Below are 27,458 nucleotides of genomic sequence, written 5' to 3'. Positions count from 1 at the left end.
AGCTGAGAACCTGAAGTTCTGGCCTGACAAATTAATAAATATTATTTATAGGTTTAGTTACTTAAAAAAATATATTCTGAATGAAGTATTCTTACAGAAATCCCTCTATTAATATAAATTATTTTGCCAAGACTTCTTTCATCAAGCTGTTTCCTTACCAAGTACCTACAGTGATGCTTCCTTTTCCTTTCTCATTCTAACCAGTGTTTCACACCTCTGATGGAAATAATAATTTTACTGAAAAGCAGAGATCCAATTTCCAAAATTAACATTGACTTATTTTGTTTTGAAATTTCACTGACTGGATGTGGTTTTTAACTCCTCCGGATAATCTTTCTCTGGCTTTGTTGTGCAACACTGGTGTTCAAGGCTTCAGAATGTTGTATTTCTAGTTAGTTCTAATTAATAATTTCTAAGAAAAACAAATAAATGGAAATACTTTTTCTAGCTGGAATTTAACCATGAAACCCATTAATTCAAAGTGGTAAATTCTGCATGAGTGCATAGATTTTTATCTTTTCCATGCCTGATTGTGACATTTCCTAAATACAGAGAATGCTTCTTGGCTTGGAAAGGCCAGAGTAAAAATAAATTATGAAGTATTAATAGTATAAAACAATTTTAAAGAATATTCAAATTATTTTTCAAGTGGTTAATTTAAAGGATACAACCTTTGTCTTTACTTAATAAGTTTTTCTGTTGTTTAAAATTTCATGAAGGCCAGGGAGCTGGAATTGCCACCTTCCCACTTTCTCATATAATTAGCATAGCATTTTCTGTAACCTTTTCTTGATTCAAAAGCTTAATCAGTATGATATATTCCCCAAAAGTTATGTGGTTTTTCTGTAATACCGATTGAATAGCTTTTACAAACTACTTCAAGTCTGCTGTTCACTGTCCAGACATATAGCATTAATACACATGCAGCAAACTGGATTTATGTCCTATATATTTAGATGTAGGACCCTTAGGTGAGGCAAAAAATTAATCTAATTGAAAACAATGGAACTAATAGCCCATGCTGTGTTATGGGTTTGTTGACATAGTTCTGGCATGCTGAATTCTTCAAAAACTTTACTGATAGAAGCAAACATGGGCTACTTTTCTGAATTAGAATAGAGCAGTGCTTAATTTTTGGTGCAATATAGTATTAATTAAATGCTTTCAGTTCAACTTATCCAAAGAAGGCACAGTAAGAAATGGAACATTACTGGGAGATCTACAGTTTACCCAGTGTATGAGGCAGAAAAAAAGGTCATATTATGTGATATTTTGCTGCATCAAACCACTAGTTGAACATCATAAGAATTACTTATTGACATAAATCACTATCTACAGAATGCTCTATATGGTATCTTCAAGATTTTTTCCATTTAATGTTGTACAGTTTTATGTGATGGGAATTAACCTTTATCGCTATATCCATTCTATATCTAGGGATCACTGACAGTTGTAGCTTCCAAACAAGCCACATGATTACAGGTTAATCACAGAAGTTCAAAATATGCTTTTAAGTTATCCATCTTCCATAAAGTGTTAAAAAGAGGTCAACTAAGTTCTATTTCAGTAGACTATTTATATTTTTCAGAATTTTTAGTTCTGAAACTGCATAACTTCCTCACATTCTCTTTCAAGTAAAACCTTGTAAAGTAACTTTGTAGAAAATTCTTTGCTGTGCAGTGGTTATCAATATCTGAGCTGCTAATAACTTTAACTGATTTTGCATATTCTGTGTGATTTCAGTAAACTTTACATGAAGATTGCACTTTTCACCTTTGAGAGAACATATCTAGGAAGGAATTTATTTTCATCAACTTTACTATTAGATAGCTCAGCACTACTGAAATGTGGATACTACTTCTTTTAGAGTAGCCTACCTGCATCTCTGTTACTGCATGCTCATTCATTGTCTCTTGAACTCTCTGCTTCCCTAGGTATTGATATCCAGAATCTGGTAAAAGTGCTCAAAATGGGCAAGGCACAAGAATTAAAAGCAGAAAAGAGCTACTTGTATTATTTGTATTAAACTACAAGCACTTTTAAAATTAAATGCTGGGTTTGTTGATTAAGCATTTTTGATGCATTGGTAGTACAAGAATATGCTTAAAATTATCATTCCAAAAGCACAGTTCTAAAAGAGCAAAGTGTGCGGATCTAACGTATTAATGCAAGTTCAGTGGTGAACATGTAGTGTTGATAGCAGGGACAAGCCCAGTGGGACTGTTCATCTAATTAGAAAAGAATCAGGTCCTAATAATAATTGCATGGAACTGACATTGTTTTTCACATAAATTCAAATAACCTAAATTATTTTTAACAAATGACAAAAGCTTGCCCTGCACTTATTTAATGTTAGCAAAAGCTGCTAATATGTATAATGCCAACCTTGTTTTATAACCAATTTGGAACATTACTTATTTGCTCTATCTGACACAGTACAGATAAATAGGGCCAATAAATTTGATTCTTAATTAGAAATTTAAAAATTAAGAACTACAAATGCAGATACAAAAATGATGACAGACAGTGCTTTAATAGAGTTTTGTGCTACATGTGAAGCCAAAACATCTTTAGCTTTCCACAAGTATTCTCTCTGAGGAGAGAGAATGAACTATTTGATCACATTGGTGACTTCCTACTGTAAAAGGAAAGGAATATGAGACAGATGTGTCAGCATCATAGGTATATGTAGTAAATGAGACTTCAAACTATCTCCATTGCATCCATTTAATACAATTGGAAACTTTTGTGTTGATTTGACATTTAATTTTATCGTGTCAAATAATTCAGCAAATAGAGGTTGTGAAAATAGGAGATTGGTCGTTCTTGTATTCTTTTCATTAAGTTATTCTCTAATTCGGTGTTACTCAGGGAGCTCCCTGTATTGGTAGACCAGAAAACAATATTGTCTGACAGCATTTTTTTTTAGCAAGCTCAGTTTATGCACGACTGTCATTAACAGCTTGTTTAATCTTGCATGTTTGAAGCCATCTTTCAGCATTGTACTTTTAGTCAAAAATCTAAATTTGATTTTTTGGACTTATGAATGTTTTAAATTTTTTTTTCTTCTTCATCCCAACTAAGAATGAAGACTTGAAATAACCATATTCTTTATTAAATGGAAAATGCTAAAATCTTTGATACAGAGATGTCAAACCATCTCATTTTTACACACTTGATTTAGAAAGAGTTGTCAGCACTCCTGACCTGAGATGATTTGCTTTAGTTTGTGAGCAACACTGACATATTTTATCTGGCAATCAGTTTGCCTGTATCTCTGCTTGTCAGTGCAGCCTCCCAGGATTTATAGTTCCTGTATTTTGTGCTCTCTTCTTCTCCATGGTACAGATTAACTAGCTGAACAAAGCCCCCTGGTTCACTGAGTTGGGCAGCTCCCAGGTGGCATTATAATGATTCAATTAAAGAAGGATGTTGCTGATTGTTGGCATGTGTAGTCCTGGCAAAGAGCAGCTCACATGGGAAGGGAGAGAGTCAGAGGCTCCTAAAGTGTAGCTCTGATGGGGCAGTTTAGGCACTGATGTAAATGTACAGATTTTTTGCCTCAATGAACCACATCAAAATACTTTCTTACAAATTGTCTGCATCGTGCAATTACAGGCTTTTTAGCTGATGGAGGTCTCAACAGAAAATTTGTAGTATAATTGGCAGCATGAGACAAAGCATGTCATACAGTGGAGTTTCAAGAGAGGAGTGCTATTGAAAGGATGAGCAGTTACAGGTAATTCATTTTCAGTATAATGCTAACGAAATGAGACTATGTTCTGTGTAGTTTTGGAAAATGGAAAAAAATTGCTATTACACTGAAAACAAGCAATGCAACTTGTTGCTTCATGTGTGTCTCTGTACTGGGGCTGGGTAAGGAAGGCCTCCTGCAACTGCTGGCGAGCCACACTAGTGAACTTTGACTTGGTAATGTGTTTGACTACAGAGGGGAAAAATTGCCTAGGGAAACTTGGTGCATAGTGTAAGAAATTATTGCATATTGTAACTTGGTGTACTTTGTTAACAAGTTTGGATGAGGTTTGTAGTTACTTCCACTGCGTTATTCCACCCCTGCCTTTGGGGTGGAATGATGAAATATTTTATCAAAATTACCAAAGCTGTAGTGTGGGTGGACCCCAGTACTCAACAGCAATTCCCTGTACCATAACTGAGTACAAAACTGTGGCTAGTTTATTTCAAGTATTCCTTGATATAGATTTAATTCCCTGGCACTGAAATTTGTTTTAGTAATAGAAATTGAATTGAGATACCTGTAAATGTGTAGGTAGGTCAAGGTTTCAAGCATTAAAATGCATGTTGAACTTTAGTTAGTTCCAGACCATTGCTTTCTTTTTTTAGTTTTGGAATCCTTGTATCTAGTGATCATCTTTATGTGGAGTTGATTTAGCCTTGCTTTTAAGGGAAAAAAACCCTCTTGTACTGCACTGACAAACTTTTTGAGCTTTTGACTTTTGTCATCTTTAAGTTAATTAAAAACCCTACTTCTAAAGAATCAGTGATGCTGAATTATGGTGCAAGGGGATAATTTTTGCAAGATGTGTGGATGATTAGCAATGAAATTCATATTTAGATTTAGAAATGGAAAGATTGGGGTCTTCCCAAACCACATGGATTGAAATCTAAGTAACCGTAAAAATTCTGCTTCTAGGAGTTGTATTCATTCTGTGTAGCTGTAAGTAGCTAAAGGATACTAGTCCTGATTTCTTGTCAGGACTTCCACTGTCAGTAATTGAGAAAGACAGATACCTTTAGATAGTAACTGATGATTAAAGATAGAAGGGGTTAATTTTACCTTATATGGCAGAAACCTCTTATGGTCATATCAAAGCACAGAAGCCTACTAATAAGCCTAGTCCTTCAGTGGAGTTCTAGCAATACACAGTATTGAGAGCCATCACCTTCACTTCCCATTTGACAGCGTTTAGTCTCTCTTCCCCAAGGCCAGATGCTCTGTGGGCTTGTTAGTCCTCTATGGGTTCTGCCCCTGAGGTAAGTTATGCGTGTCTCCATGACTAGCTCCCAGTGTGTTTGGAGCAGAGTCGGTGGTCATTATTCAATGGCTCCTGTGTCCTGTAACCTTTCTATTACAGGATATTGCTATCTTCCTTTTTGCTTCATGTAAGGTGCATTGTCACTGTTGTCAGAGTCAGTCTTTGAAACAGATTTCAAAGAGTCCTTATGTGTCAGGTTGAAGACTGCAAATTATCTTTCACATGGAGATGAGTGAAATTTTAAATATTAATACTGTAAGTGTGGTCTGAGGTGCCTATGCATCAGAAGATTAGTAAGTTTTTGTCCCAGTTAGAATTGCCTCACTGGTAAACAAATGACACATTTTTGATAGTATGTGCTTATTTAGAAATACTCCTGTAGAATCTGTGCTTCATTGTGAACTTCCTTCTAGCCACCCCTTTCCCTGTTAATTGTGCATAATGAGAACTGAAAATCTAACAGATGTGCTTCTACAACTTTATTTTCTCAAGCACATTGAGCTTCACTGGAAGAGTGATCAGGAGGCAGCTTTTTGTGTATTTGTTTTCTCCGAGTTCTTTGAGAACGTTTAGGGCTAAAAAATACCCCACTGGATATTGGCATGATCCAAGCCAGTCAGGTTTAGGTAAATAAGCCCATAGAAACAGAACTGTGAAAGCCTAATTCTGAGGTGAAGTGGAGGAGTTTATGTTTCACGTTTGAGCATTGGGTCAGGTGACTCAGAAGCAAACATCAGCAAGGAAAATTATTATACTGAGCAGCAGTTTGTGTTTCCCAGATTAGAATTCTTGAGCAAAATTAGATTAAGAGTTTCTTTTGTTATTCTAATCAAACTATTCTGCCCTTTCCATTATCTTAGGTCATTGATGAATGACAAGACAAGAGCCTTGAATGGTGCTTCCCAAATATAACTGAGATGGTTTTCAGTGGACAAGATTATATGTTTGCTGAATTTAAAGCAGCTAAAGCAGAAATATGGACTACATGTATTGAAAGTTAAACTGTGCACCTGCATATGTTGAGTTAGATGGTTTTGAATCTTTAATTGATGTGTTTGATTGTTGTTTTTTGTAGGTTTTTCTTTTTTTGTTTGTTTTGTTTTTGTTTTTTAATTTGCTCTTCATTTCGCTGAGTTCTTACATTTAAGATAACCACAAAACACAAGTGACCTTTTGGATTTGTGCTCAAAAAGGGACAAGACAAAGAAAGATTTTGTAGCTTAGCAGATAACATATAGAATCCCAGGGCCATGGTATCTTATCAGGAGTCTTCTGTTGCATTTTGTATGTTGTTTCAGAACATCCACTCTCATTTATGCAGTAATCGTTGCACACGGAACTAACCAGGCAGTTCACAGTGAAGCTGTCTGGAGTGGGAGCTGCCTTTTGCACAGGTGTTTGCTCCTGACATGGAACAATAATCTGAACTTAACAGCCAAGGGAAGGTGTACTTTTGAAGTGCAGACATCCTAGACTTGCTTTGCTAATCAAAGATAACTTCCTGAAAGATACAGTTCCAATCAGAGTAAGGTTTTATACAGCTTAGATTAAATCTTGTTCATGAAGCAGGTTTAGGAAAGCGTATGTGCCTGTCAGTTAACAATATATTCCGTATACCCTAGAAGGACTGATTACTGACAGTGCTAGGTATGCTAGGTATTAAATGTTTGCACTCTTGTGTGATCCTGAGAAAGAGGTAACTGCAAATCATTACCTGCAATGTCAGGTTCCAGGACTGTGTCCTACCTTTCTAGTAGTCCTTATTATAATGCAAAAACACCTTTATCACATTGCCTTATGTATGAATTGCATCCAAATTTTGTCCCAGTGTAGCACACATTATTATGCCCTCTGCAGTTCTAGCAGTATTTCCTAAGCTTACACTGCATGCATGGAATTTATCATTAAATTTACTTCTGTTCATTTTCATAGAAGACCATGCATCTATGGTTAAAATTTACTTCCTTGTTTAAAGCAAAGATATACACCTGAATTCGAGTGACTTCTTATTCATTTAAGGGCTCAGTAAGACAGTTTACCATCTGAATTTAGAAGGGGTTGGAACAAGCCTCCCTTTATTGTATGGATAACAAATGTAGGGGCAGATTCCATTTCATAGCATTTTGTCTGCTTGACAATTTCTTCAGAATAATATTAATGGCCTTTTCTATGTAAATAATTGAATTCCATATCAGATGAAACTCATTACAATGAACGGTGGTGTTTTGGATATTTTTTTTGTAACATTTATACATTCCCTAATTCTGAGCAATAGACTCAGTCTTCCATATCCTGCTGACAATATCTGCATCTTGTGTGTACTTTGGATTTTGGACTATGCCACTGGATTTTTGTTTCTTGGGTTATTAATGTATGATCCATAAGTATATGCAGCATTCAAACCTCCAGATACTCTCTGTATAAACCTGGTTTTCATGAGCAGTCAAACTAATTGATTTTGGTTTCATTTTTTGATGGAATTTTGTTCTTTTTCCTATATACACCACTGGTGACCCCTGCTTCCTTTCCTTTTCCTGGCTCTATACAACTTCCCATTGGACCAATTAATGCACAGCTGCAAGTAATGCTGATTTGCTCTTTGCTAATTTAGGTCATCTGACTTCTATGGAAAAAGGTGTATAACAGAATTTTGTCTGTTAGCCTCCTTTCTCTGCAGCCCAGCCACAAATTCTTTGGGAACCTACTGGGGGGCAGAGGTGATTTGACTGTTGAAATAATATAAGCTGCTCTGTCACACAGAGTTTTTCGTATGGAGTATGTTGGTGATTTAAGGAAAAAGGAAGGACAGTTGCAATTATTTTATGGTGATATCATTGAATATTTTGAGGAGTTAGATATTCAAAAAAAGAAAATGGGAGTTATCTAATGTTCAAAGTTCAGTTATGAAAAGTACAAGAATAAAAAATAGCATTGTCAGGCAATGACTCTATCTAAATATTCTTTGTGTTTTCCAGGAAAAGGGGTTGCTGTTCATAGTTCCCAGTAAAGTGACCGTTTGGGTTAGGCATGATTTATAAAATACACAGGCAAAATTAACCTAAAGAATTGAGTTGGGAAAAATGAACTAATGTAAAAATATTAAATACAGCGAAGTGATTTTAAAATTTTATACCCACTCTGTTACTTACAAATATCTTGCATCTCTGGCTCTGCTGTCTCCAGGGATGAAAAATTGCATCATGTATCTTTTTCCTCTTCTCAAAAGAAAAAAAATTAATGTTTGAACTTAAAAGCTCTATTTTTATTTTGAACAGACTTTTTGAGAACTGTATCAGTTCCCTAGAAGGCTGCATGAGTCTATTTTGCTTTTATATGTAGTACAATACCAGGAAGACAATCAAAACATATTCTATATCCAGTCCAGCAGCGTTTTTTAACTACTTCTTTTAACTACTTTAACTAAATCTCTCTGTTCTCGTTTGGTGTTTCTTTCTCAAGAGACTTTGAGAACATACATTTTTTTAATGTTGTCCAAGAATAAATTACTTGCAGGTTTTTTAGCCTGTTCAATAAAAATATAAAATATTAACTATAAGTTTAAAAAGAAATACTTGTCATTCTGAGAGATTGATCTAGGATTTCTTGGAGAATTTATTTTAGGAAATAATTCTGGATTTCTTTATTCTTTCTCTCTTTCACCTATGTTCAGATGGAAGACGTCATAGCCCGCATGCAAGATGAGAAAAATGGGATTCCTATTCGTACAGTCAAAAGTTTTCTTTCCAAGATTCCCAGTGTCTTTTCTGGTAAGAGTAAAAGCATATTTCATGTATTTAAGTTTCCACACTACCTTATGTAAGGGAATGCTCAAATGGAAAATCCTTTTAACTGAGTGTTATGGGGAATTCACAGTCATCTGTTCTGGAGGAGACATTGCTGGAAACCTTTAATTATAGGAATTTTTGATGTTTCTCCTACGTTGGAATGGGCTTACACAAGGATGTTTTTGTCCTATAAATTAAGTGAAGGGAATACTTAATTTACTACCAAAAGTAAGTTATCTGAAGATGGCAATATTTTTATTTCAGAGTTTCTGCATTTCAGATCTTGAAATGCAAGATTTGATTTTAGTCTGTTTAGCAACCTATGAGTTTAGTGTACAGGCCAGTATATGAAGATAAGAATTGCCATAGCAGCAGCAAAAAAGGAAAACCAACACTGCACTCTGTGACTGATACTGAATTGGGACTGTAGAAATTAATTCAGACATTTAAGTGGCTGCTTGTGCCCAAGAAGCTAAGGCTGAGATGTCTGTGGTGATCTGCAAGACAGCTACAAACATTATAACTAATTCAAGTCAGTATCATCATATGTATCAAAATATTTCCATTTATTAACCTGAATAATATATCTATTCACTTATTTACATGTTTTTATATCATTGTCTGCGTTTGTATATTTTGTGGTACCAATGAGTATGGAGTTCCACTGAAATAGATGCCATTGCTAAGCCTACTTTTTCTGTACTCTGGTAACAGTTGCAATTTTTCTAGTGGAAAAGGTAATCCTTGCTTAGAAAATATTTACAGAAGTTTGTCCTATACAGAACAGCAAGAAGAATTTTATACTTTAATTTTAAACCCGTGGAATGTTTTTGCTAATGAATAATTCTGACACAAAGAAGGAAACAATTTTACAGATGAATAAAATGTCTTTATGATTTTAGAAACTACTTGAATATAAAGTAGTCTCTGAAGAGTAGACTTATTTCCCATAAGTTTGTATAGCATGGCATCCTATTAAATGATCCGTATTAATTTCTGTTCTCTGTCTTACCTTGTGTGCTATGTATTTTAAATTAGGTAGACTATGGTCATTTGTACAGCAGGAGACACTATTTGTAAAAATTTTGTTTGTTTGTTTGTTTTTTTATTGGAATGGATATTATACTTTTTTAAGGTTGTGTTAGAATATATATACAATAGTGCACAGAAGTCACTGATACAACTTCTGGATTGAGGCATTAACTCTATCAACTGCAGTGGGAAAGGAAAAGCATAGGAGATTTTGGGGTTTCTTTCCCTTTGCAGATTTTCTCACTCAAGTACCCGGGCAGTAATTCTTTCTACATATGACTAAGAAACCCACTGGAACAGCAAAACTGTCATTTGAGTTCAATTAATCTACTTTCCTGTCTCTGCCCTGGATGGATCTGTACTCTTAAAAACTTCATATTGAGAGTAGCAGCTTTCCTTCAGTGTGCTAGAAGTGTGTATGTAGCAAATAAATCTCAGCTAGAACTTAAAACTATTGACTACTAGCAAACATGAGAATATTATTGTCTAAGGATCATGATGATAACAATGAAAATGTATATAATAACAACCTACAGTACTGTTATTAGCCACAAAAGCATGAATATGAAAATGATCTAATCAAGAGGAGATGCTCTCCAGTTAAAAAAAAGTCTATATGCTCATATATATTTATGTATCTATATGTATAGATATATATCTTTATATATCTGTGTGTCTATTAAAAAACCATGTATTATACGCAGTCATCTATCCAGGACTATGTCCCATAAAACCTGGAACTTTGCAGTTGTTTGTTTGTGTGCAAAATGGGTAGATCTGCCACAGTTAAGTCATGTTCTTGCAAGGACTTAGAAAGACCTGGAAGAATCCTTTACACAACATGTAAAACATAACATTAAAAGTTAAAGATGTCCATAAATTGTCTGTAGTAAAAAGATTTTATGGGCCAACATTTTCATTATGTTGTTATAAAAGCAAGAGAGGTGTTTTTATTTCATAGTGTTACTTCTAAAACAGCAAGTGAAAAACTAGTTGAAAGAGCAGTCACTTTTCAATGCAGAATTACTGACGTTGTCTATGTAAGAATGGCTATATTAGCAAAATCATTTTGGGAAATGGTACCTGAATTTAAACTTTTAGTACAATGTGGTGCTTATAACAAATAGGATGATGTGATTGTATTATCTTGTTTATGGAATCATTCCTTATATATTTTTACAAGTAAAATATCCACACAGAGAAACACTTCAAATGCATAGCATTCTCTATAGGCTGTACATTGGTGCACTTCAGAAAAAAAAAAAAAAGAAAAATAATGCTAAGATTATTTCACCTTGTGAAAGTTTGGAAAAACCGATGAGTTACTTTGCTATTTCTTATATTAATAGAAAACAAGTTAAGTTTATGATGTTGATATTTATGCATTCATTTTTTGTGAGCAAGCTGCTTGAATTAAAAGACCATTTTTTGTTTGCTTGCTTTTTTAAAATCTTTCAAAAGCAAATCATTTAGTTGTCTTTACCTGATTAAAGTATGCTTAACATGAGTTTGCAGGCTACTTGATGATAAAGAATGCAAACCCATAGATGTGTGCTAATTGCTGTTCATATTTGTATCCATATTTAGGTGTGTATTACATTGAGTTTATGCAGCAAATTTATCTGTAGTGTAAATTCTCTAGAGATGATGAATGGCAGACCAATTTGGATGATAGCATTCCAGTCGCCTACAAGCAGGAGGTGGAATGGATTGTGAGAAAGAACTCCAGTCCTTGACTGAGCTCCAGTATATTGCATATGCCAAGATAAAAATCTCTGAAAACAAGGCAGCAAAACCAGAGATGTTTGTGCCTATCCTGTTTCTTTACCTCATTCCTTAATGCCGAGAGATTTTTCCTGATTGTTTAGCATTAATGATGTTAATGATACTCTGTCGAGTTATTTTGATAAAGAATCTATACAAAATCATACTTCTTTTGATGCAAATAACTATGGCAGACAATTTAGTATGTTACAAGGTCTTTATCAGAAATTATGGGGCTTCTTATATATAGAAATATACAGTTATTGGAGGGGGAAGAATTCATCCTTGTCTAATTCCAGGTGGGATTCAACATAAAAGAATCAGTGGAAGTACAGCTTTGGCAGCTGACTACTCTTACTTATGCTGCCTGTAGACCTGCAACCTATTGTACTCATCAGTGAATATCTGTGGTGTATTTTAGTATGTCATGACAAGCAAGAATAAATATCAAACACCCCAGAATTATTCTGTACTGTAGCTTGTTGGGCTTGATGAGCTAATGGTTTCATTGCATTCAGAGCTTATTTTGCACGAAGATCTGCATAATTCATTGATGCAGAACAGATATTTAGTTTCCATGCCCACTGTGTTTGGATTTACTTTTTTTTTTTTTTGAGCTACACATGGCTTTTACAGCATTATTCTATGCTGACTCATCCTGACACTAGCCTTCTGGGGCCTGTGTAGCACTGTACTGTATCCCTATTACAATTTCAGCCGAAAATGGGTTTTGTGAAAGACCTTAGCTTTTACATAGTCTCACTGAATTACCTCATCCAGCTAGGGCTTCTGAGGCTTTTGAGCAGAGAGGATGTGCTGTAGCAGATGGTCTGTAGTGATGGTTCACCTCAAGCTGAGTCACCCATGATCTTACTTGCAAGTAGGCTTAGACTGAGTGCAACAAATAGATGAATTTGCATGCACAGCTTTGCAGAAAACAGATTAATATACTTATGCGCCCTAGTACACTAATGGCTGAAACCAGATATGCTAGATTATATTTTAGATCTTACACTGGTCACTGTTAATGGAAATTCTGCTGGAAATCGTAGTATTGCTTTAGTCTTGACTGTTTAAGTATGTAAGCAATGCTGTGGTGCAAACCATTATTGTTTGAGTAATATCTTCCTGTCTTTGGAAATGGAATAATCTTTTTATTATGAAAAATATAGGTTGCTTTTGGTCATTCACTTTATAATCTTGAATGTGAAAATCAGATCAGAGGTTGTGCTTTAAAAATTGCATAGTTCTAGAAGCGTGTCCTCTAGCAGAGTCTGAACTCTCTCTGAACTGAATTTACTGTATGTCAGGTGAACTGGAAGTTTCTTGCAGGAGGGATTGAGTCAGTTTTCTCAGCAGCTTTAAGCATAATTACACATCTGGGCTTCTAAAGCTCGGCTTGAGGATGACATGTAGTTTCCCATGTGGATCTTGGGAAATTTGACTTTGTTTTAATTATCCCTGTTTATGGATCCAAGTCACTTTCTATGGCTGCTGCAGATGACCACAGTCATGGACACTCAGTTTTCAGAAGGCAGAAGTTTAAAATAATGGTCAATATAATGCAGTACCTCCTGTGTGCTTGCCATGTAGTCACAGTAATGTTACTCATCAGCTGTGTATTATTGTGGCTTTGATTTGAAACTTTACAGGCTCCAAGGAAAAAAAATAGGCAGGAGAGTTTGCTCTTTCTATGTGATTATGTGTTTTGATGAACAAAAGAAGAGCTTGCTGTTGTCTCCATGATTTTAAAATGTTTTGGAGGAATGAAGAAAATAGTTTATATAGACATCTTGCCAGTCAACAGGAGGAATTGAATGAAGGTTGTCACAGGCATTCTTTACTAACACTGTTTAGCACATTAGGAATAAAAAGATAGCAATTTGCCTCAAACATGGTTCAGCATTAGGCCTGGAAATGGATAAAAAAAAACTTGCTTGAAATGATGAATGTAGGGAGTCTGACATATGAATCATAGGGATTAGAAGGAGCTCTTAAATATCATTTTTATTTTTACTAAGGAGAGACAGCAAGTAAATGCCAAAGTTTTGCTGTTCACTTTCAAGCATAAAGAAGCATTCAGGGTTTACAGATAAAGGACTGCAATAGCCAAGGGTTTGCTTTGGGGGTCTTCATGGGGTAGGCAAGTGGTTTGGTCAGTACTGAAAGCTTCACGAGGTAATAATAAAGTGGATATTTCATTAAGAGAGATGTAGTGATATAGTGGTGTCTTATGGTCATTACAGGCTATCAGGACTTTATAGGACTTTAAAGTGTATACTACTTGGGTATAGTTGGTGATAAATAAAATCTGTGGAGCGTGTGCCGACTGAGTGGTGTGTAAGCATGAATGAGAGGCGCTGGTGTTTTTATTGAAGGAGTGAGGAGAACTATAAAAATGCAGTTAAGAATACATGCATACATGGGGTAAAAAATATTCAAGGAAAGCATGTTCATACTAGCTGTTACTGGCTGTTTCTGATGTGTGGCTCAATAGTTTTGGAAACAGTCACAGCTTAAACCAACAAATATAGGAGGAGATCAGTAGAAAGGTGTGTTTTAACATCTCATAGTTAAAAAAGGAATGGAAAGAATTCATTTACCCTTCCCAGGAAAACATAATCCATGTAGTCATTATTTTTTTTCTCCTGGATGTGAAGCTGATATTGTACCTTTTCCATATAGACGTATTTTCCCAATTTTTAGACATATTATTGCTATCGTATGCCATTTTTATTCATTGTTTTTTTCTGATCTCCTAAAATGCTTATTTTTCTTCTACCTGGGAAATTGTTAAGATAATGAGATGTTGCACTTTGACTAGCAAATGTATTCTCATAATCACTAATTACCAGTCTTTATTTGAGCACTAGTAGTACTATGCTTAGTAAAAATAGAGATTTATGTGTTCAAACATTACAAAATTTCTGCTGAAAAGCAGACAGTATCCCGGTCAGATGTAATGAGAGACCCCAGAGGAAAGCAGTGTCATCTCATGCACAAATCACAGGTGGGTGAGCCTAAGGAATGATTCACAGGAGCTACCTGCAACAGTATTGCTTGTTATATAGAGGTAGGCAGAAAAACATAAGGAGCAATAAAATGGGAATTGGATGACTCAAGGGACTAATAACAAGATAGAGAGCATTCCTTCTGTCATTGGTTTTGATCTTTCCCAGCTGAGTAATGAGTTGTTAGCATCTGATGTCTTTTCAGTGCTGCTACCTAAAATACAAGATAAAAGAGAAAGCTCTACTGCTTGGATTGACAGAAGAGCGCACAAAGGCATAACACCTCAATCATCTGGTACCTTTGAAGCAAAGTAATTTTGTCTTATAGGTAAATACAAGGATTTGGGAATTTCCATTTTTGATACCTTTTCCAGACTAAATTAACTATGTGTGAGAATCTGGGATTCCCATATCCCAGGCTTCTAATTTTATGGACCCTATTTTTTAAATTTTCCCTTCAGTGTCCTCTGTGCTGGGCTTTCTTCTACTCACCATTCTACTTTCTTCTTCTCACCATTCCTTTACCTCCCTTTTCTTGCATTCTCCTAGAGGTATAATTTAATAGTGGAATCATTGCTGGTTTCTTTACGCCAAGTCAGACTCTTGCTGTTTGCAAACAACATTAAAATTGCGGACTCATGGCCTCAGTGAGGTTCCAGTCTTAGTAAAATGCTCTGATGAAGAGATCTCTGTCAGTACACGAAGGACAGAAGCTGGCTTATTCCCTCTCCTGTGCCTGTTCTGAAGGGCAAATAAGAGCAGGATCTTGCCATTTTTACTTTTCAAAGCAGAACTTCTGAGAATGAAAAGTTAATAATCCTCTATCCCCAAATGAATAGTTGGTTTGAAGTTAAAACACCAATCTCTCTTGTGTGTTGTCTCCATTCATCACTTTGTCAGAGTGACTGATTTGCATTCAGATGTTAATGGTCTTTTGGGAGCGGATACTTTTAAGGAGGAGGCTGGTTCTCTTGTTTACTAAGATCATGTTCATGATTTTTAGAGTCATGGGTAGAAGAGATTGAGTAAGTGGCGCCATAAGATTGGACATACAGACATTTCAACATAGTGAGGTAATTAACTGATTAATGAGTGGTGGTTTGTGTGCTTCAAATTTTCAGAAAAAGTGTATATTTGAGTGCTGTCTGCATACCTTCACCTCCTGTTTCTGTTTGCCTTGGCTGCATCACTGATATTGTAACTTGGCCAGGGAAGGGTGCTCTTAAGCTGCTTAAAACTTGACAGAACTTTTGTATGTTATGGAAAATCACCCTAGTGACAGTGTTGCAGTTGTGAAGCTCAGAATGGCCATGTGACAAGCTGTGGTGGGCTGGGATCAAGTAAGCGCTGAATACTCTTACTCACTTGAAATGAAAAGTGAACGAAAGAAATTAAGAACAGCTTCCAATAACTTTAATGCTCCAAGATGATCATGCTCTCCATTTTCATTTTAAGGCATGTGTTAACATCAGACCTTTAATAAATCACTGTCAGAATTAAAAGCTTTTCAAAATGTGAAAGCATTTTCATCAGCTATTTTGAACAGAACAAATTCTTAATTAAAAATTGATGCTTCCTCCTGCCCAAACAACAACAAAAAATTGTATTTATATATTTACCTTTCAATTCTGTGGTGATTGCATTGGGAACATTAGTAAAAAGGAGAAAATATAGTGAAGAAAGTCTGAGGCAATTTTGCAAAATTGTTCGAGGAAACTGAAATATATGAAAACCCATTGAAAAGTCTTTTAGAGTAATCTGTGTGTAAAGCAGTCATCATAAATGTCAGTTCTCCTAAAATCAGTAGCTATGAAAAGCTTATTTTTACAGACATTTGCAAAAGAAATAGGAGTCATGCATTGATGGGCAAAATATCTTAATAATTGTTCTCTTGTTGTGAGAGGAGATTGCTGGGAATATTCATCTTATTTGTTGTTCGTGCACACAAAATGCACAGTTTGAATTAGATGATCTCCTTTTTTCTCAAACGCTGTGTAAGGCCTTACAGCTCAGCATGTTTCCAGAGAAATAGCTGTGGTGCTTGTTAATCATAGATACAGATTTGTTCCTAGCTTTTCCTATTACGTTATTCTGTCATGAAAATATTTTCCTCTATTTTCCACACCATCTTCTTCCTAGCCAACGTGCATGTAAGATTTTGCCAGTTTTTTTTAGTGGAATGGGGTTGCACCTTTCAAGCATGAGTACTTTTAAGAGGAGTACAGGAAAACCTACTGCCTCCACTGCAGCCAAAAATTTACCTACTTTGCCACCCTTGACACCCAGTCTCTGGACATGTAACATTCATGGAAAGGGTGGAGTGAAAAGGAGCCCTGAATCAGGCTCACATTAACCTGAAATTAGCAGGAATTCTGCAGTCTATCACAGGTTCATGTTAGGTAGTTTGCTGTTTTTTCTGGCATAACACCAGGTAATAATTTTATTTTCTTATGCTAATTTTTGTCTCAGCAACGAGTAGGACTTGCAGAAAGCAGAGACAATAGCCTGCTTCGACACCCAGACACACAAACATGCCATGCGTATTTATGCCATATAAATTTTCCTATGGAGGCAATGCATAATAAATATATCAGCTTAAAAAAGTATTTTAAGCTGATATAAGCAGCCTCTGTAATAGTGATTGATAACATAGGCTCACTGAAATCTGTTGTGTGCATAGAGCCTTGTGGGAAGACTGGAATATGTCTAAGAGTGACTGTATAGAAATATATCCAGGGATTCTATGAAAATTATTTCCCTTCCCAGCAATGTCTTGGAAAGAAGTACTGTTCAAGTTGCATAGCGATGATTAGAGCGGTGAAATAAAGATCAGTGAGAATTATCCAGGCATCTGTATTTTAAGTAATTGTTTTGATTAGGAGGCAAAGTATACTGCTTGACTCCATCCATTATGAGGTACTTCTCTGACAAAGAGCTGTTTGTTTAAATCACACTGGAGTTTTTCACAGAGGCACACAGAAGAGAAGCATCTTCTGAGGAGAGAGTTGCTACTGTGTTCACAGTCACTGATATTCTGAGATGAGAGGGAAATCCACTGCTAATATTAAGGATGCAGAGAGGAAGGGTATAGCTGAACACAAATGAAGTCCTTGTTGAGTGTTAGTGGGGGTCTTACTAAAACTTGAAATCTGTTTTCAAGGTACGCTTGATAAATAGTCTCTGGAAACTATCCCAGAAAAGAGCACCCACTTAAAGATGAAAAGAAAAGAAACCTCTAAGGTCAGAACCCTTGAGTCCAAAAGCTATTCATTGTCTTGCCAACACCTTTGCAACAGTATGTAGGATTAAGTATCATTTTGAATGACCGAAATGTAATCCTAAAGCTGGGAATGTGTGTTAGTAGGTTTCTGCCTTGAACATATGGTCAATTAGAATGGAACAAAGTAGTTCTGTGTGCCAGGATGTAGTTAGGCAGGTACTGCCTTGCTACAGTTAGGCAGGTATTTAAAATTGCTTTAGAGTGACAATAGATATTAATACAATTGCATTGTGAAGTATGTGTTGAAAAATATCCAGATTTTTAATTTGCGCAGCATTGTATGCTGTTGTCTGGTGGCACGGTGACTGTTTGACTGGTTATTATTTATTATATGTGTATAGGAAGCAATATAGACATATGATAAGTATTGCTAATACAGATACAAATAATATCTTCTTTAAAGGAATCCTGCGAGGTGTAATACAACGTAAACATATACATTCACTTTCTTTTAAAGATGTTAAAAATGCATCTGGAGTAGTAGTTCCCCTATTTATCTTAAATGACAGCTAACATAGAATTTATGAACCTAATTTCTTTCTGCTTCAATTTGATCATTTTAGTACATGAAATTCTATCTTAGAATCATAGAATAGTTAGGGTTGGAAAGGACCCTAAGATCATCAAGTTCCAACCCCCCTGACATGGACAGGGACACCTCACACTAAACCATCTCACCCAAGGCCTCGTCCAGCCTGGCCTTGAACACTGCCAGGGATGGAGCATTCACAACCTCCCTGGGCAGCCCATTCCAGTGCCTCACCACCCTAGCAGGAATGAATTTCCTCCTTATTTCCAATCTAAACTTCCCCTGTTTAAGTTTTAACCCATTACCCCTTGTCCTGTCACTACTACTACTATCTTATTGTCTTTAAATCTACTGTTTTAAAGTGCTTTGAAATATTTAAATCAACAGCATGCAAAGAGAAAGATTTCAATTGGCCATTTTTACAGCCAGATAAATATAGTTGGCCAGCAGTTAAAATAATCACACCAATTAAATCATTTCCTGGAGACTGTGCCTCTTAAGGAAGAAACCAAGTTAGCAGGATTTACAAGATGATTTGTGATTTAGCTCCTAATTCTATTGGTTCCACCTATGAGGAAAAAGACTCATTGCAGTTGCATCAGATGACTACAGACCTGTCTTTGCAACAGGACAGCAAGGAATAAATTCTGATAATTGTAACTGTATTTCTGTTGCTGCTGAAATTATCCACAGACTAGTTTTGCATGGTGCTATTATCAAACAATGGATGTACACTTTATAGTAACAAATGTCACTGTAAAAGCAGTATTTTACATGTTAGTAGGATGTTATTTCATGACCCCCCTCTCACTGCAAGTAAGCTGCACTCAGTGTAGCTGGCTTCTAGTAAACTAGGATCTAATATTTATCTGGATTTTCTGGAACTTCTTACCTGAACAGTTGCCTGGTATGGGCCTATCTGAGTGTTTGTTTGAGCTTGGGCATGTTTAGTGAAGTGAACGATCATGACACAGACTGAGCAGTCCTGTGTGGTGTATCTGCATGTATGAGATTTTTATCTGTCAGGGATTCGGGGTATTTGTGATGGTAAGAGAAACAGAATAGTAAGATCTGAGTTTTCATTGCGTGGTTGTTACTGCATACTGGCAGTCTGAAAAACAACAAAAAAAAAATATTAAGGAATTTTTCTTTTTCTGGAGTTGGCAAGACATCCCAGGCCAGGAGAATTTGAAATAGTTAAAACATTTTTCTCCTGACTTAGGTCAAGAAGCTAGATTCTCAGCTTTCAATATGTCAAAATTGAAAGGTTTTAATTTAAAATAAAAATAAAAAGCATTCCAGAGCAGAATGAAAAAATGGAATGTTTATTTTTAGAAAACATTGGAAATGGGACATTTAAGACTTTTAAAAGGTTTTAGCTTCAACAAATAGTTTTTCAAAAAATCCTATCCATTTGACATTGAAAAAGTCATAAGGAAGTTCTAATATTATTTCCTTCCAGCTGTGTCCTCAAAAAAGTAAGATAAGTTTAAATTAGAAAGTAACTCACCCAGGAAATAAAGGTAGTTCCACTCGGCTTACTGTGATTGATTATCACTATGCAAATAAATGGACCATAGATATGAATTCATTTTCACAGATTATCAAGTAATTGAATAATTGGAACAAAACAATTTGTTAACAGGAATTAAGAGCACTCATATGTGTGATGAATGTCACTTATACCACTGCAAGGATTTGGCAGAGCCTATTGTAGGATGCTCCTGAGCTTCACAAGAATCGTCACAAGTTTAAAAATCTGCATTCCAGTCTTTGCAGTTGGAGAATGAGCCTTGATGTTACAAAACAAGCATGTAAGCCTACAGGAGTTCCTTTGTTTTCCCTGATCCCAGCCCCACAGACTCAGCAGTCCCTGAGGCCAGAGCATATTGGCAGCTTTGAAGGCACAAAGCCCAGTGTTTCTGCTGTGCACCTTGCCGTTTCACTTCCACACAGCATCTTTTTTTGCTGCATGCTGCTTCCCTCCCTGCATTGCTCCACAGAGCAAGGGTATAGACCACAGCAGGAAATGGGCAGAGCTCTTGTAGCAGATGCCAGGTAGTCAGAAGGTGCAGGCTGATGACTTTGGTGTCTGAGGAACAGAGCAGAAACCCAAGACTCTCCAGGAATCCAGGTAGAAGGCACAAATAAATTATTTATGAGGTCCTCCTTTGTCTTAGACATTGCCAAGACTTAGATAGTGGAGTCAAACCAATTGGAAAGCATTGAGAATAAAAAAATAACAAAAGGGAGGAAAATGAAATTATTCTTAAGCTACCCATACCCACATTTTGTGGGATAATATTTTTTATTGTAAGTCCTGGTAGTGCTTCGGTGTAGGAGCAGGCAAGTGGGACTGATGGGTTTTTGGTGAATATTTCACTGTTAGAATCATGTAGTGTCTCTGAAGGGTTTGAGCTGTGGCTGAGAATTTGGTTCCATTGTATTATTATATGGAAAGCACCAGACATGGGGGATTTGCAGATGACTCAATCCCCTCAGCTGTCCCTGAAATATTTACCTTTTGAAGGATTTTGATAAAATGCTTTGAAAATGCAAGGCTGTTCTTTAAAATACTATATATATATATATTTTCCAGACCTGCAGAAGGGTCTGTAACCTTTTGTGATAAAACAGCTATACATGTAATTTTGATGTACAGACACCAGCAAGGAATATGCATTTAAGGTATTTCACCATATCCATTTGGATCTCAATTTAGCCACCAATGCGATCAAATATTCCTTTTATGCATTAAATGATTACAAATTTCATGAGAGGAAGCCATTTAAAACTGCTGTACAGCGCTGTAGCTTGGGTCCTGAATATGTATAAGGCTTGTGGAAAAATATTGAGAAGGAGGTTGATGATTAAGTTGTATTTTTCTGTCTCTTCAGGGATAAATACAAAATTAGTATGTGCATGTGGGGGTCTCATGGATGTCAGCACATCATGGACTTGCCTTGTGCCAGAATTTTTGCCCTTTAAACTTTTATAATCAATTGTGAAATAGTGAAAATGCAGAAATACTTTATAGCCCTTAGACTTCTGTAGACTTGTAAATTTTGGACTTACTTATTGTTTAAGTCAAGTCTTGCAGACCTTAAACAAAATAAGTATCTAGTAAAATGTGCAGTTGTTACCTGAAATACTTTATTTCTAGAACAAGGGAATATTTTATGAATAGATAAAAGGCACTGGGACAAACATTCCTGTTAATGGTTTGTTTACATAAATTACACCTTCTGTTCTTCTTCCCACCCCTTTAACCCTCTTGTGATTTTTCTAATTGCTGTCATCAGTAATCATTTCAAGTTTGATTTCTTATTGCTTCCATACTCTTCAGAGAAAAAAACTTATTTGTTCTCTAGGAACTTGTTTTCTGAGTAGTAGTGGTATTATTTTTGTGTTCTTACTATTCGAATTCTACAAGTGGGTGTTTTAAAACAATTTTATCAAGTCCTTTCGTACTTGTAAAGACATCTATTCAATAGAACAAATCAGAATTCTGTCTTAATGAAAGGCGGAGGTGGAGTGACTCATTTCTGTTTTTCCACCTGGGGTCAAATACAGATTTACAGAAATACTTAGGTAGGCCTTGCATGTTATCTGTGTGTTTCAGACTGTTGAAAAATCATCTAAAAAATTTTATTGTGAATTCTAAAATTCCAGGCCACAAAGACACAGCTACAATGGTCAGCATATGCAAGTGGACCACAGCTGCTCTGCTTGTGCTGTGGGTTGTTTGCTCTGGACTGGAAGTAGATATAAAATATAGCTGTGTTACAAAGAACATTGTGTTGTTCAAGCAGAATTTAGGAGGCTAATGTCCACCTTTCTCTGTGTTTTCATCATAGCTCTTTTCTCCTTTGGGCAGCCATGTAAGGGACAGGGAACTCGGATTCAACAGTAGTACACTGTTGAACTACTGAGCAGGTACCATTCAGCAGTGGCTGTCACAAGCTCTGTCAAACCAGCACGAAGGTAATGTACACATGAGTTGGATGGTCTAATATACTGTTTAATTTCATGTGACACAGCTGAGATTTAAGACACTGCTTATAAATTATCTCTGAAATGGGTTAAATGAGTTCTGTAAATTAATCTCAATAAAGCTCTCCTCCTTTTATTCTGAGAGGTGATGTACTGGGTTTAATCCAACCAGTCACCCAATTAGTTTTGGATTTAGTCTGATATAATTACACTTTATAGATGATGCTTTAGCCTGTTATTTCTAACTATTAGTGATGGCATGTAAAACAGAAGTAAAATTTTTGAAAGTGTCTGAGGAACTTCATAGAGAGGCAACTGTATTAAAATTGTATATTAGGCAGAAGAAAACCTTACAGAGCAGTTGATGAGCTATGAAACACATGAAATTATAACAGGCTGAAGATATAGCATTTTTAGAGAAATAAACCTGAGAATAAAGTGAACATCAAATACCTTTTGAAAATGCATTTTAATAGAGTCAAGATAAATTGATAGAGTAATGAATTCAAGCTAGCATGCTAATTGGAAATTCCTAACTGAGAAACAGGATCACCTACATTTTAAGAAAGGGAAAGGTATTTGTTAGCACTCTCAGTTACAGGGGAAAAATTGCAACAGACTCCTGAATAGGAAATGAGTTGAGAAGATGGAAGGCAAAATTAAAGACTTTTAACAAAGAAGGAAAAGCATTGCCAGGTACTACTAGTTTAAAGGTTCCAAACTGCTTGAAGGTGTTTGCTTTTTGATCAAAGGCATTGCATGTTTTTGGAAACAGTATCTGTTTGGATTATTCAGGAACCATAATTATTCATTTAGGGATAAGAATATAGGAAAAGATTTCCTCGAGGAACGTAGATTATTTAATGTGGAATGAGTGATGAATTCTTGTGAAAGAAGCAGAATCTTATAGGGAAAGTGTGTCTTCTCAGTGCTGTGAGTTTTGAAGGGCTTTGATATTCTAAATTAGGTTATTTGAGTTATGGCTATCCAGGATAAGGTGTGTGTCTAGACATAGTCTCTGGTAATCTTACTAGATTGTAAAAATGACCTTGTTAAAGAGCTTTGGAAAAGAGTCCTAGACATGCATACTGTTACACTTTTACACTTATATTTCTGTTTTAAAATGTAATATTCTAGTTAGTTTCAGCTGAAAAGTCACTGAGAATGGAAATAGTTTCCGCTGAAAAGTCTGAAAATGGAAATTTCCTTCCAATTTTATTTTTTTTAACAAAACAGAAAGCAAAATAGATACTGAAGTCAGAGTGAAAAAGTAATGTAGTCCTATATGTATCTATTTTAAATCCCATCATAATGGCTCTCCTGAAAAGTGCCCCCAGCTTAAGGGTTTTCTGTCAAATATTCTTAGATCCTTTGTTATAAAAGGTGAGATAAAATCTATAACTCAGTGTTTGTGAAATGTTCTTCTGGCACATTTCTACAGCTTGGCAGTTCAGTCAACACCATCAAACTTAGACGTCAATATTTGCTGAGTCTCTGTGCTCAGTTTATTACTAGTCAAGCCAAGATAGATAGTACAGACAGTTTCTATCTGTACTCAAAAATAGAGTCCTGATGTGCAGGTAGATGTAGTAAGAGATGTAGAAGGAATAAGAAGAATAAATAAAATAAAATTTCATGAATGATAATTTGCTATCTTCTGTACAAGGCATCAGGTACAAATACAGATAATGTTCTGTTTTAAAAATTGTACTTAAAAATTGCCATTTGGGGTTTAACAAGGGAATCACTGAATTTAAATGCTGGTTTTTGTAACGAGCTATCCAAACGGAACATTTAATTTCCAAAAAAATAACAAGCAGAAAGAAAAATGGAGACCGCACAGTTCACAAAGCAGAGTTCTTGAGTTTTGCATTAGCTACAGCAAAAATATAAACAGGTAGAATGTGTAGCAAAAAAGAAAAATGGAATATATTAGTTGTAGTATTTGCAGTAGATGTCCTCAGTCAGCTGAAACTCTTCTCAGATCAGCATATCTGTCAAATAAAAAGGAGATTATAGCCCTGTGTCTCAGATCTAATAGAGATTTTCTATTATTTCGGGAAGGAATATGTTCTTGCTGGCATAATCTAAAAAATAAAATATGCTTTTCATCTTTGATTGGTATTGACTTGGAAAGAAAGAAGCAGAAACAGAGAAATCGGTATTGACTTGGAAAGAAAGAAGCAGAAACAGAGAAATCCTGAATAACAAATTCTGCCTTAAATCAAAAAGTGCTTTTTTTCTCACTGGGCCTTACTATTTCCAATACTCGATTTTTCTCCTGGGAAATGAACACTGCAATTACAGTACTAATAGAAGGAATGGATTCATTTTGAAATATTTGTTCACACACACAAAAAAAAAATGCTTAAATACTTTTTACGGGAAGAAAAACTTCAGTAAAGTCCATCGAGATTTAACTAAACCTTTCTTTACTCAGAACATAACAAAATCACTGCACTTAATATATGTGTCAGCACTGGTGTATGAAGCATGTATTAGAAACAAATCTAGCTTTTATGATTATGGACAAACAGTCTGAAACTATTAATTGACTACAAATGAGACAGCACCCAGCAAGGTCAGAGAAAAAACAAGAAAAAAGCCACCCACCTGTCATTGGGTCAGGCCATGTGCTGCTGCGTGCTTGAGGAGATGGGATTTCTGTGCTTTCTGCTGCTGCCAGGAGCTGAGGGCCTGCAAACAGGTACTTAGTGCAGCTGCAATCCACTGAAGTGCAGAGCTTGGGATCCCCAAACTTCTCTCATCCAGCAACACACTGTGTGCCTTCATACCAAAGATAGAATTTGCCTGTGGCTGGGTTAGTTGTGTCTGATGAAATAGACTTTGTTAATTTTGTGATGAAATAGAGGCGTTGTTAATTGTGTCTGGAATATAACAATATGTGGGTGCACCCACTAGGATCTGGGGTTTTCAAAGGTGTTTTTTTTTCATCTTCAAGTTTCCTCTCTATGGTTTCTAGCTGAGGGTGTTTATTAACAGTGTCAAGCCTGGCATCGAAGGGCACGAATTGTACTTAATGATCATGTGTAAGTGCAAAATAAGCCTTTTTGGTTTTTCACAAGCCACTTTCTATATAAGAGAGCAGACTATTTAGCACTTTGGAAAATGGATAGGAGTGGGTAGGAATTAAAGTACAAGGAAAGAGTGATCAGTATTATATACAAGCTATATTTTTCTCATGGTGTTTGTGTCTGGCAAATACTTAGGGTAATATATAGTTATAGCATTCCTCTCAAAAAAAAAGAGGAAACCTGAAGTTGAGCTCTTTTTACTGCTCAAGCATTCAGCTTATATTCCCCTCACCTGCTTAAGTAACACCACAAAAAGAAAAACCCCGTAAAGCAGTGCAATGACTAACTTTTGCACAAAGTAGAATAATTTGGGTTTTTTTAATTAGGACAGTATTTGACATCAGCATATTTAAAAGTTAGTATAGAAAATGAGGAATAGTGAATGCAAACTAGTTGCTTCCATTTCCTCAACACAAACTCTGTTTTGAGTCAAAATAAGTCAAGCATAGCTACTCAAAATGCTACCTTAAAAAAACAAACCCAGAAATGTACATTTTTTTTTTTAGAGTGTTGCAATTAAGCAGGAAGACACAAGAAAACATGTATTAGTGTGAGATAATTTATACCTTAAGGGCATTGTTGCCTAGGAAGCGTGCTATCTTACCATACCAAAACCTTTCAAGAGTCCTATTGTGGTTAAAAAATTAGCAGCCTGCATAGAGGAAAGAATAAAGAGCTAGCTACAAGAAGCAGTTAAAGCAGTCCTTCACTGAAGCATTTAAAACAGTTCACATTAATAACAAAGTACTAAATTTATAAGAAGAAAATTAGTTATGGGAGAGCAGAACTTTAAATAAGTGCTATATGGTATGAATATATATTCATTTGCAACATGTTAACTCTAGAAGAGTAGTTATGTATTATATTTAAGAAAAAATGTCTTTTAAATTACCCTAGCGGGAAATGGCACTAAGCAAAGAATCATAGAATAGTTAGGGTTGGAAAGGACCTTAAGATCATCAAGTTCCAACCCCCCTGCCATGGACAGGGACACCTCACACTAAACCATCTCACCCAAGGCTTTGTCCAGCCTGGTCTTGAACACTGCCAGGGATGGAGCATTCACAACCTCCTTGGGCAACCCATTCCAGTGCCTCACCACCCTAACAGTAAAAAACTTCTTCCTTATATCCAATCTAAACTTCCCCCGTTTAAGTTTGAACCTGTCACCCCTTGTCCTATCGCTACAGTCCCTAATGGAGAGTCCCTCCCTAGTATCCCTATAGGCCCCCTTCAGGTACTGGAAGGCTGCTATGAGGTCTCCATGCAGCCTTCTCTTCTCCAGGCTGAACAGACCCAACTTTCTCAGCCTATCTTCATATGGGAGGTGCTCCAGTCCCCTGATCATCCTTTTGGCCCTTCTCTGGACTTGTTCCAACAGCTCCATGCCCTTTTTATGTTGAGGGCACCAGAACTGTACACAGTACTCCAAGTGAGGTCTCACGAGAGCAGAGTAGAGGGGCAGGATTACCTCCTTCGACCTGCTGGTCACGCTCCTTTTGATGCAGCCCAGGATACGGTTGGCTTTCTGGGCTGCAAGCGCACACTGAAGCTGGCTCATGTTCATTTTCTCATCGACCAACACCCCCAAGTCCTTCTCCGCAGGGCTGCTCTGAATCTTTTCTCTGCCCAACCTGTAGCTGTGTCTGGGATTGCTCCGACCCAGGTGTAGGACCTTGCACTTGGCATGGTTAAACTTCATGAGGTTGGCATCAGCCCACCTCACAAGCGTGTCAAGGTCCCTCTGGATGGCATTCCTTCCCTCCAGCGTATCAACCGAACCACACAGCTTGGTGTCATCGGCAAACTTGGTGAGGGCGTACTCAATCCCACTGTCCATGTCAGCAACAAAGATGTTGAACAAGACCGGTCCCAACACTGATCCCTGAGGAACACCACTCGTTACTGGTCTTCAGCTGGACATTGTGCCATTGACCACAACTCTTTGTGTGCG

At 36.3% G+C, this 27,458-nt stretch overlaps 1 protein-coding gene across 7 annotated transcripts in view; it reads left to right on the top strand.

Moving 5' to 3' along the window:
* The window catches only part of RGS7 (regulator of G protein signaling 7), a 254,779-nt gene that overhangs the window by 100,730 nt on the left and 126,591 nt on the right, over positions 1-27,458 (top strand). For all 7 annotated transcript variants that reach the window (XR_009727292.1, XR_009727293.1, XM_061365744.1 and 4 more), the window contains exon 3: positions 8,686-8,782. Coding sequence is in view for 5 of the 7 variants with exons in the window: in XM_061365744.1 (XP_061221728.1) it covers positions 8,686-8,782 (97 nt within the window). In the remaining 2 variants the exon portion in view is untranslated. The remainder of the gene's footprint in view (positions 1-8,685; positions 8,783-27,458) is intronic.

The sequence above is a fragment of the Neopsephotus bourkii genome, unplaced genomic scaffold, assembly GCF_033783945.1.
Source record: "Neopsephotus bourkii isolate Nb327-2 ecotype Australia unplaced genomic scaffold, CSIRO-AGI_Nbou_v1 NB_1292, whole genome shotgun sequence".
Taxonomy (NCBI): domain Eukaryota; kingdom Metazoa; phylum Chordata; class Aves; order Psittaciformes; family Psittacidae; genus Neopsephotus; species Neopsephotus bourkii.
Note: the sequence above shows the minus strand (reverse complement) of the source record. Positions and strands in the feature narration are given on the sequence as shown.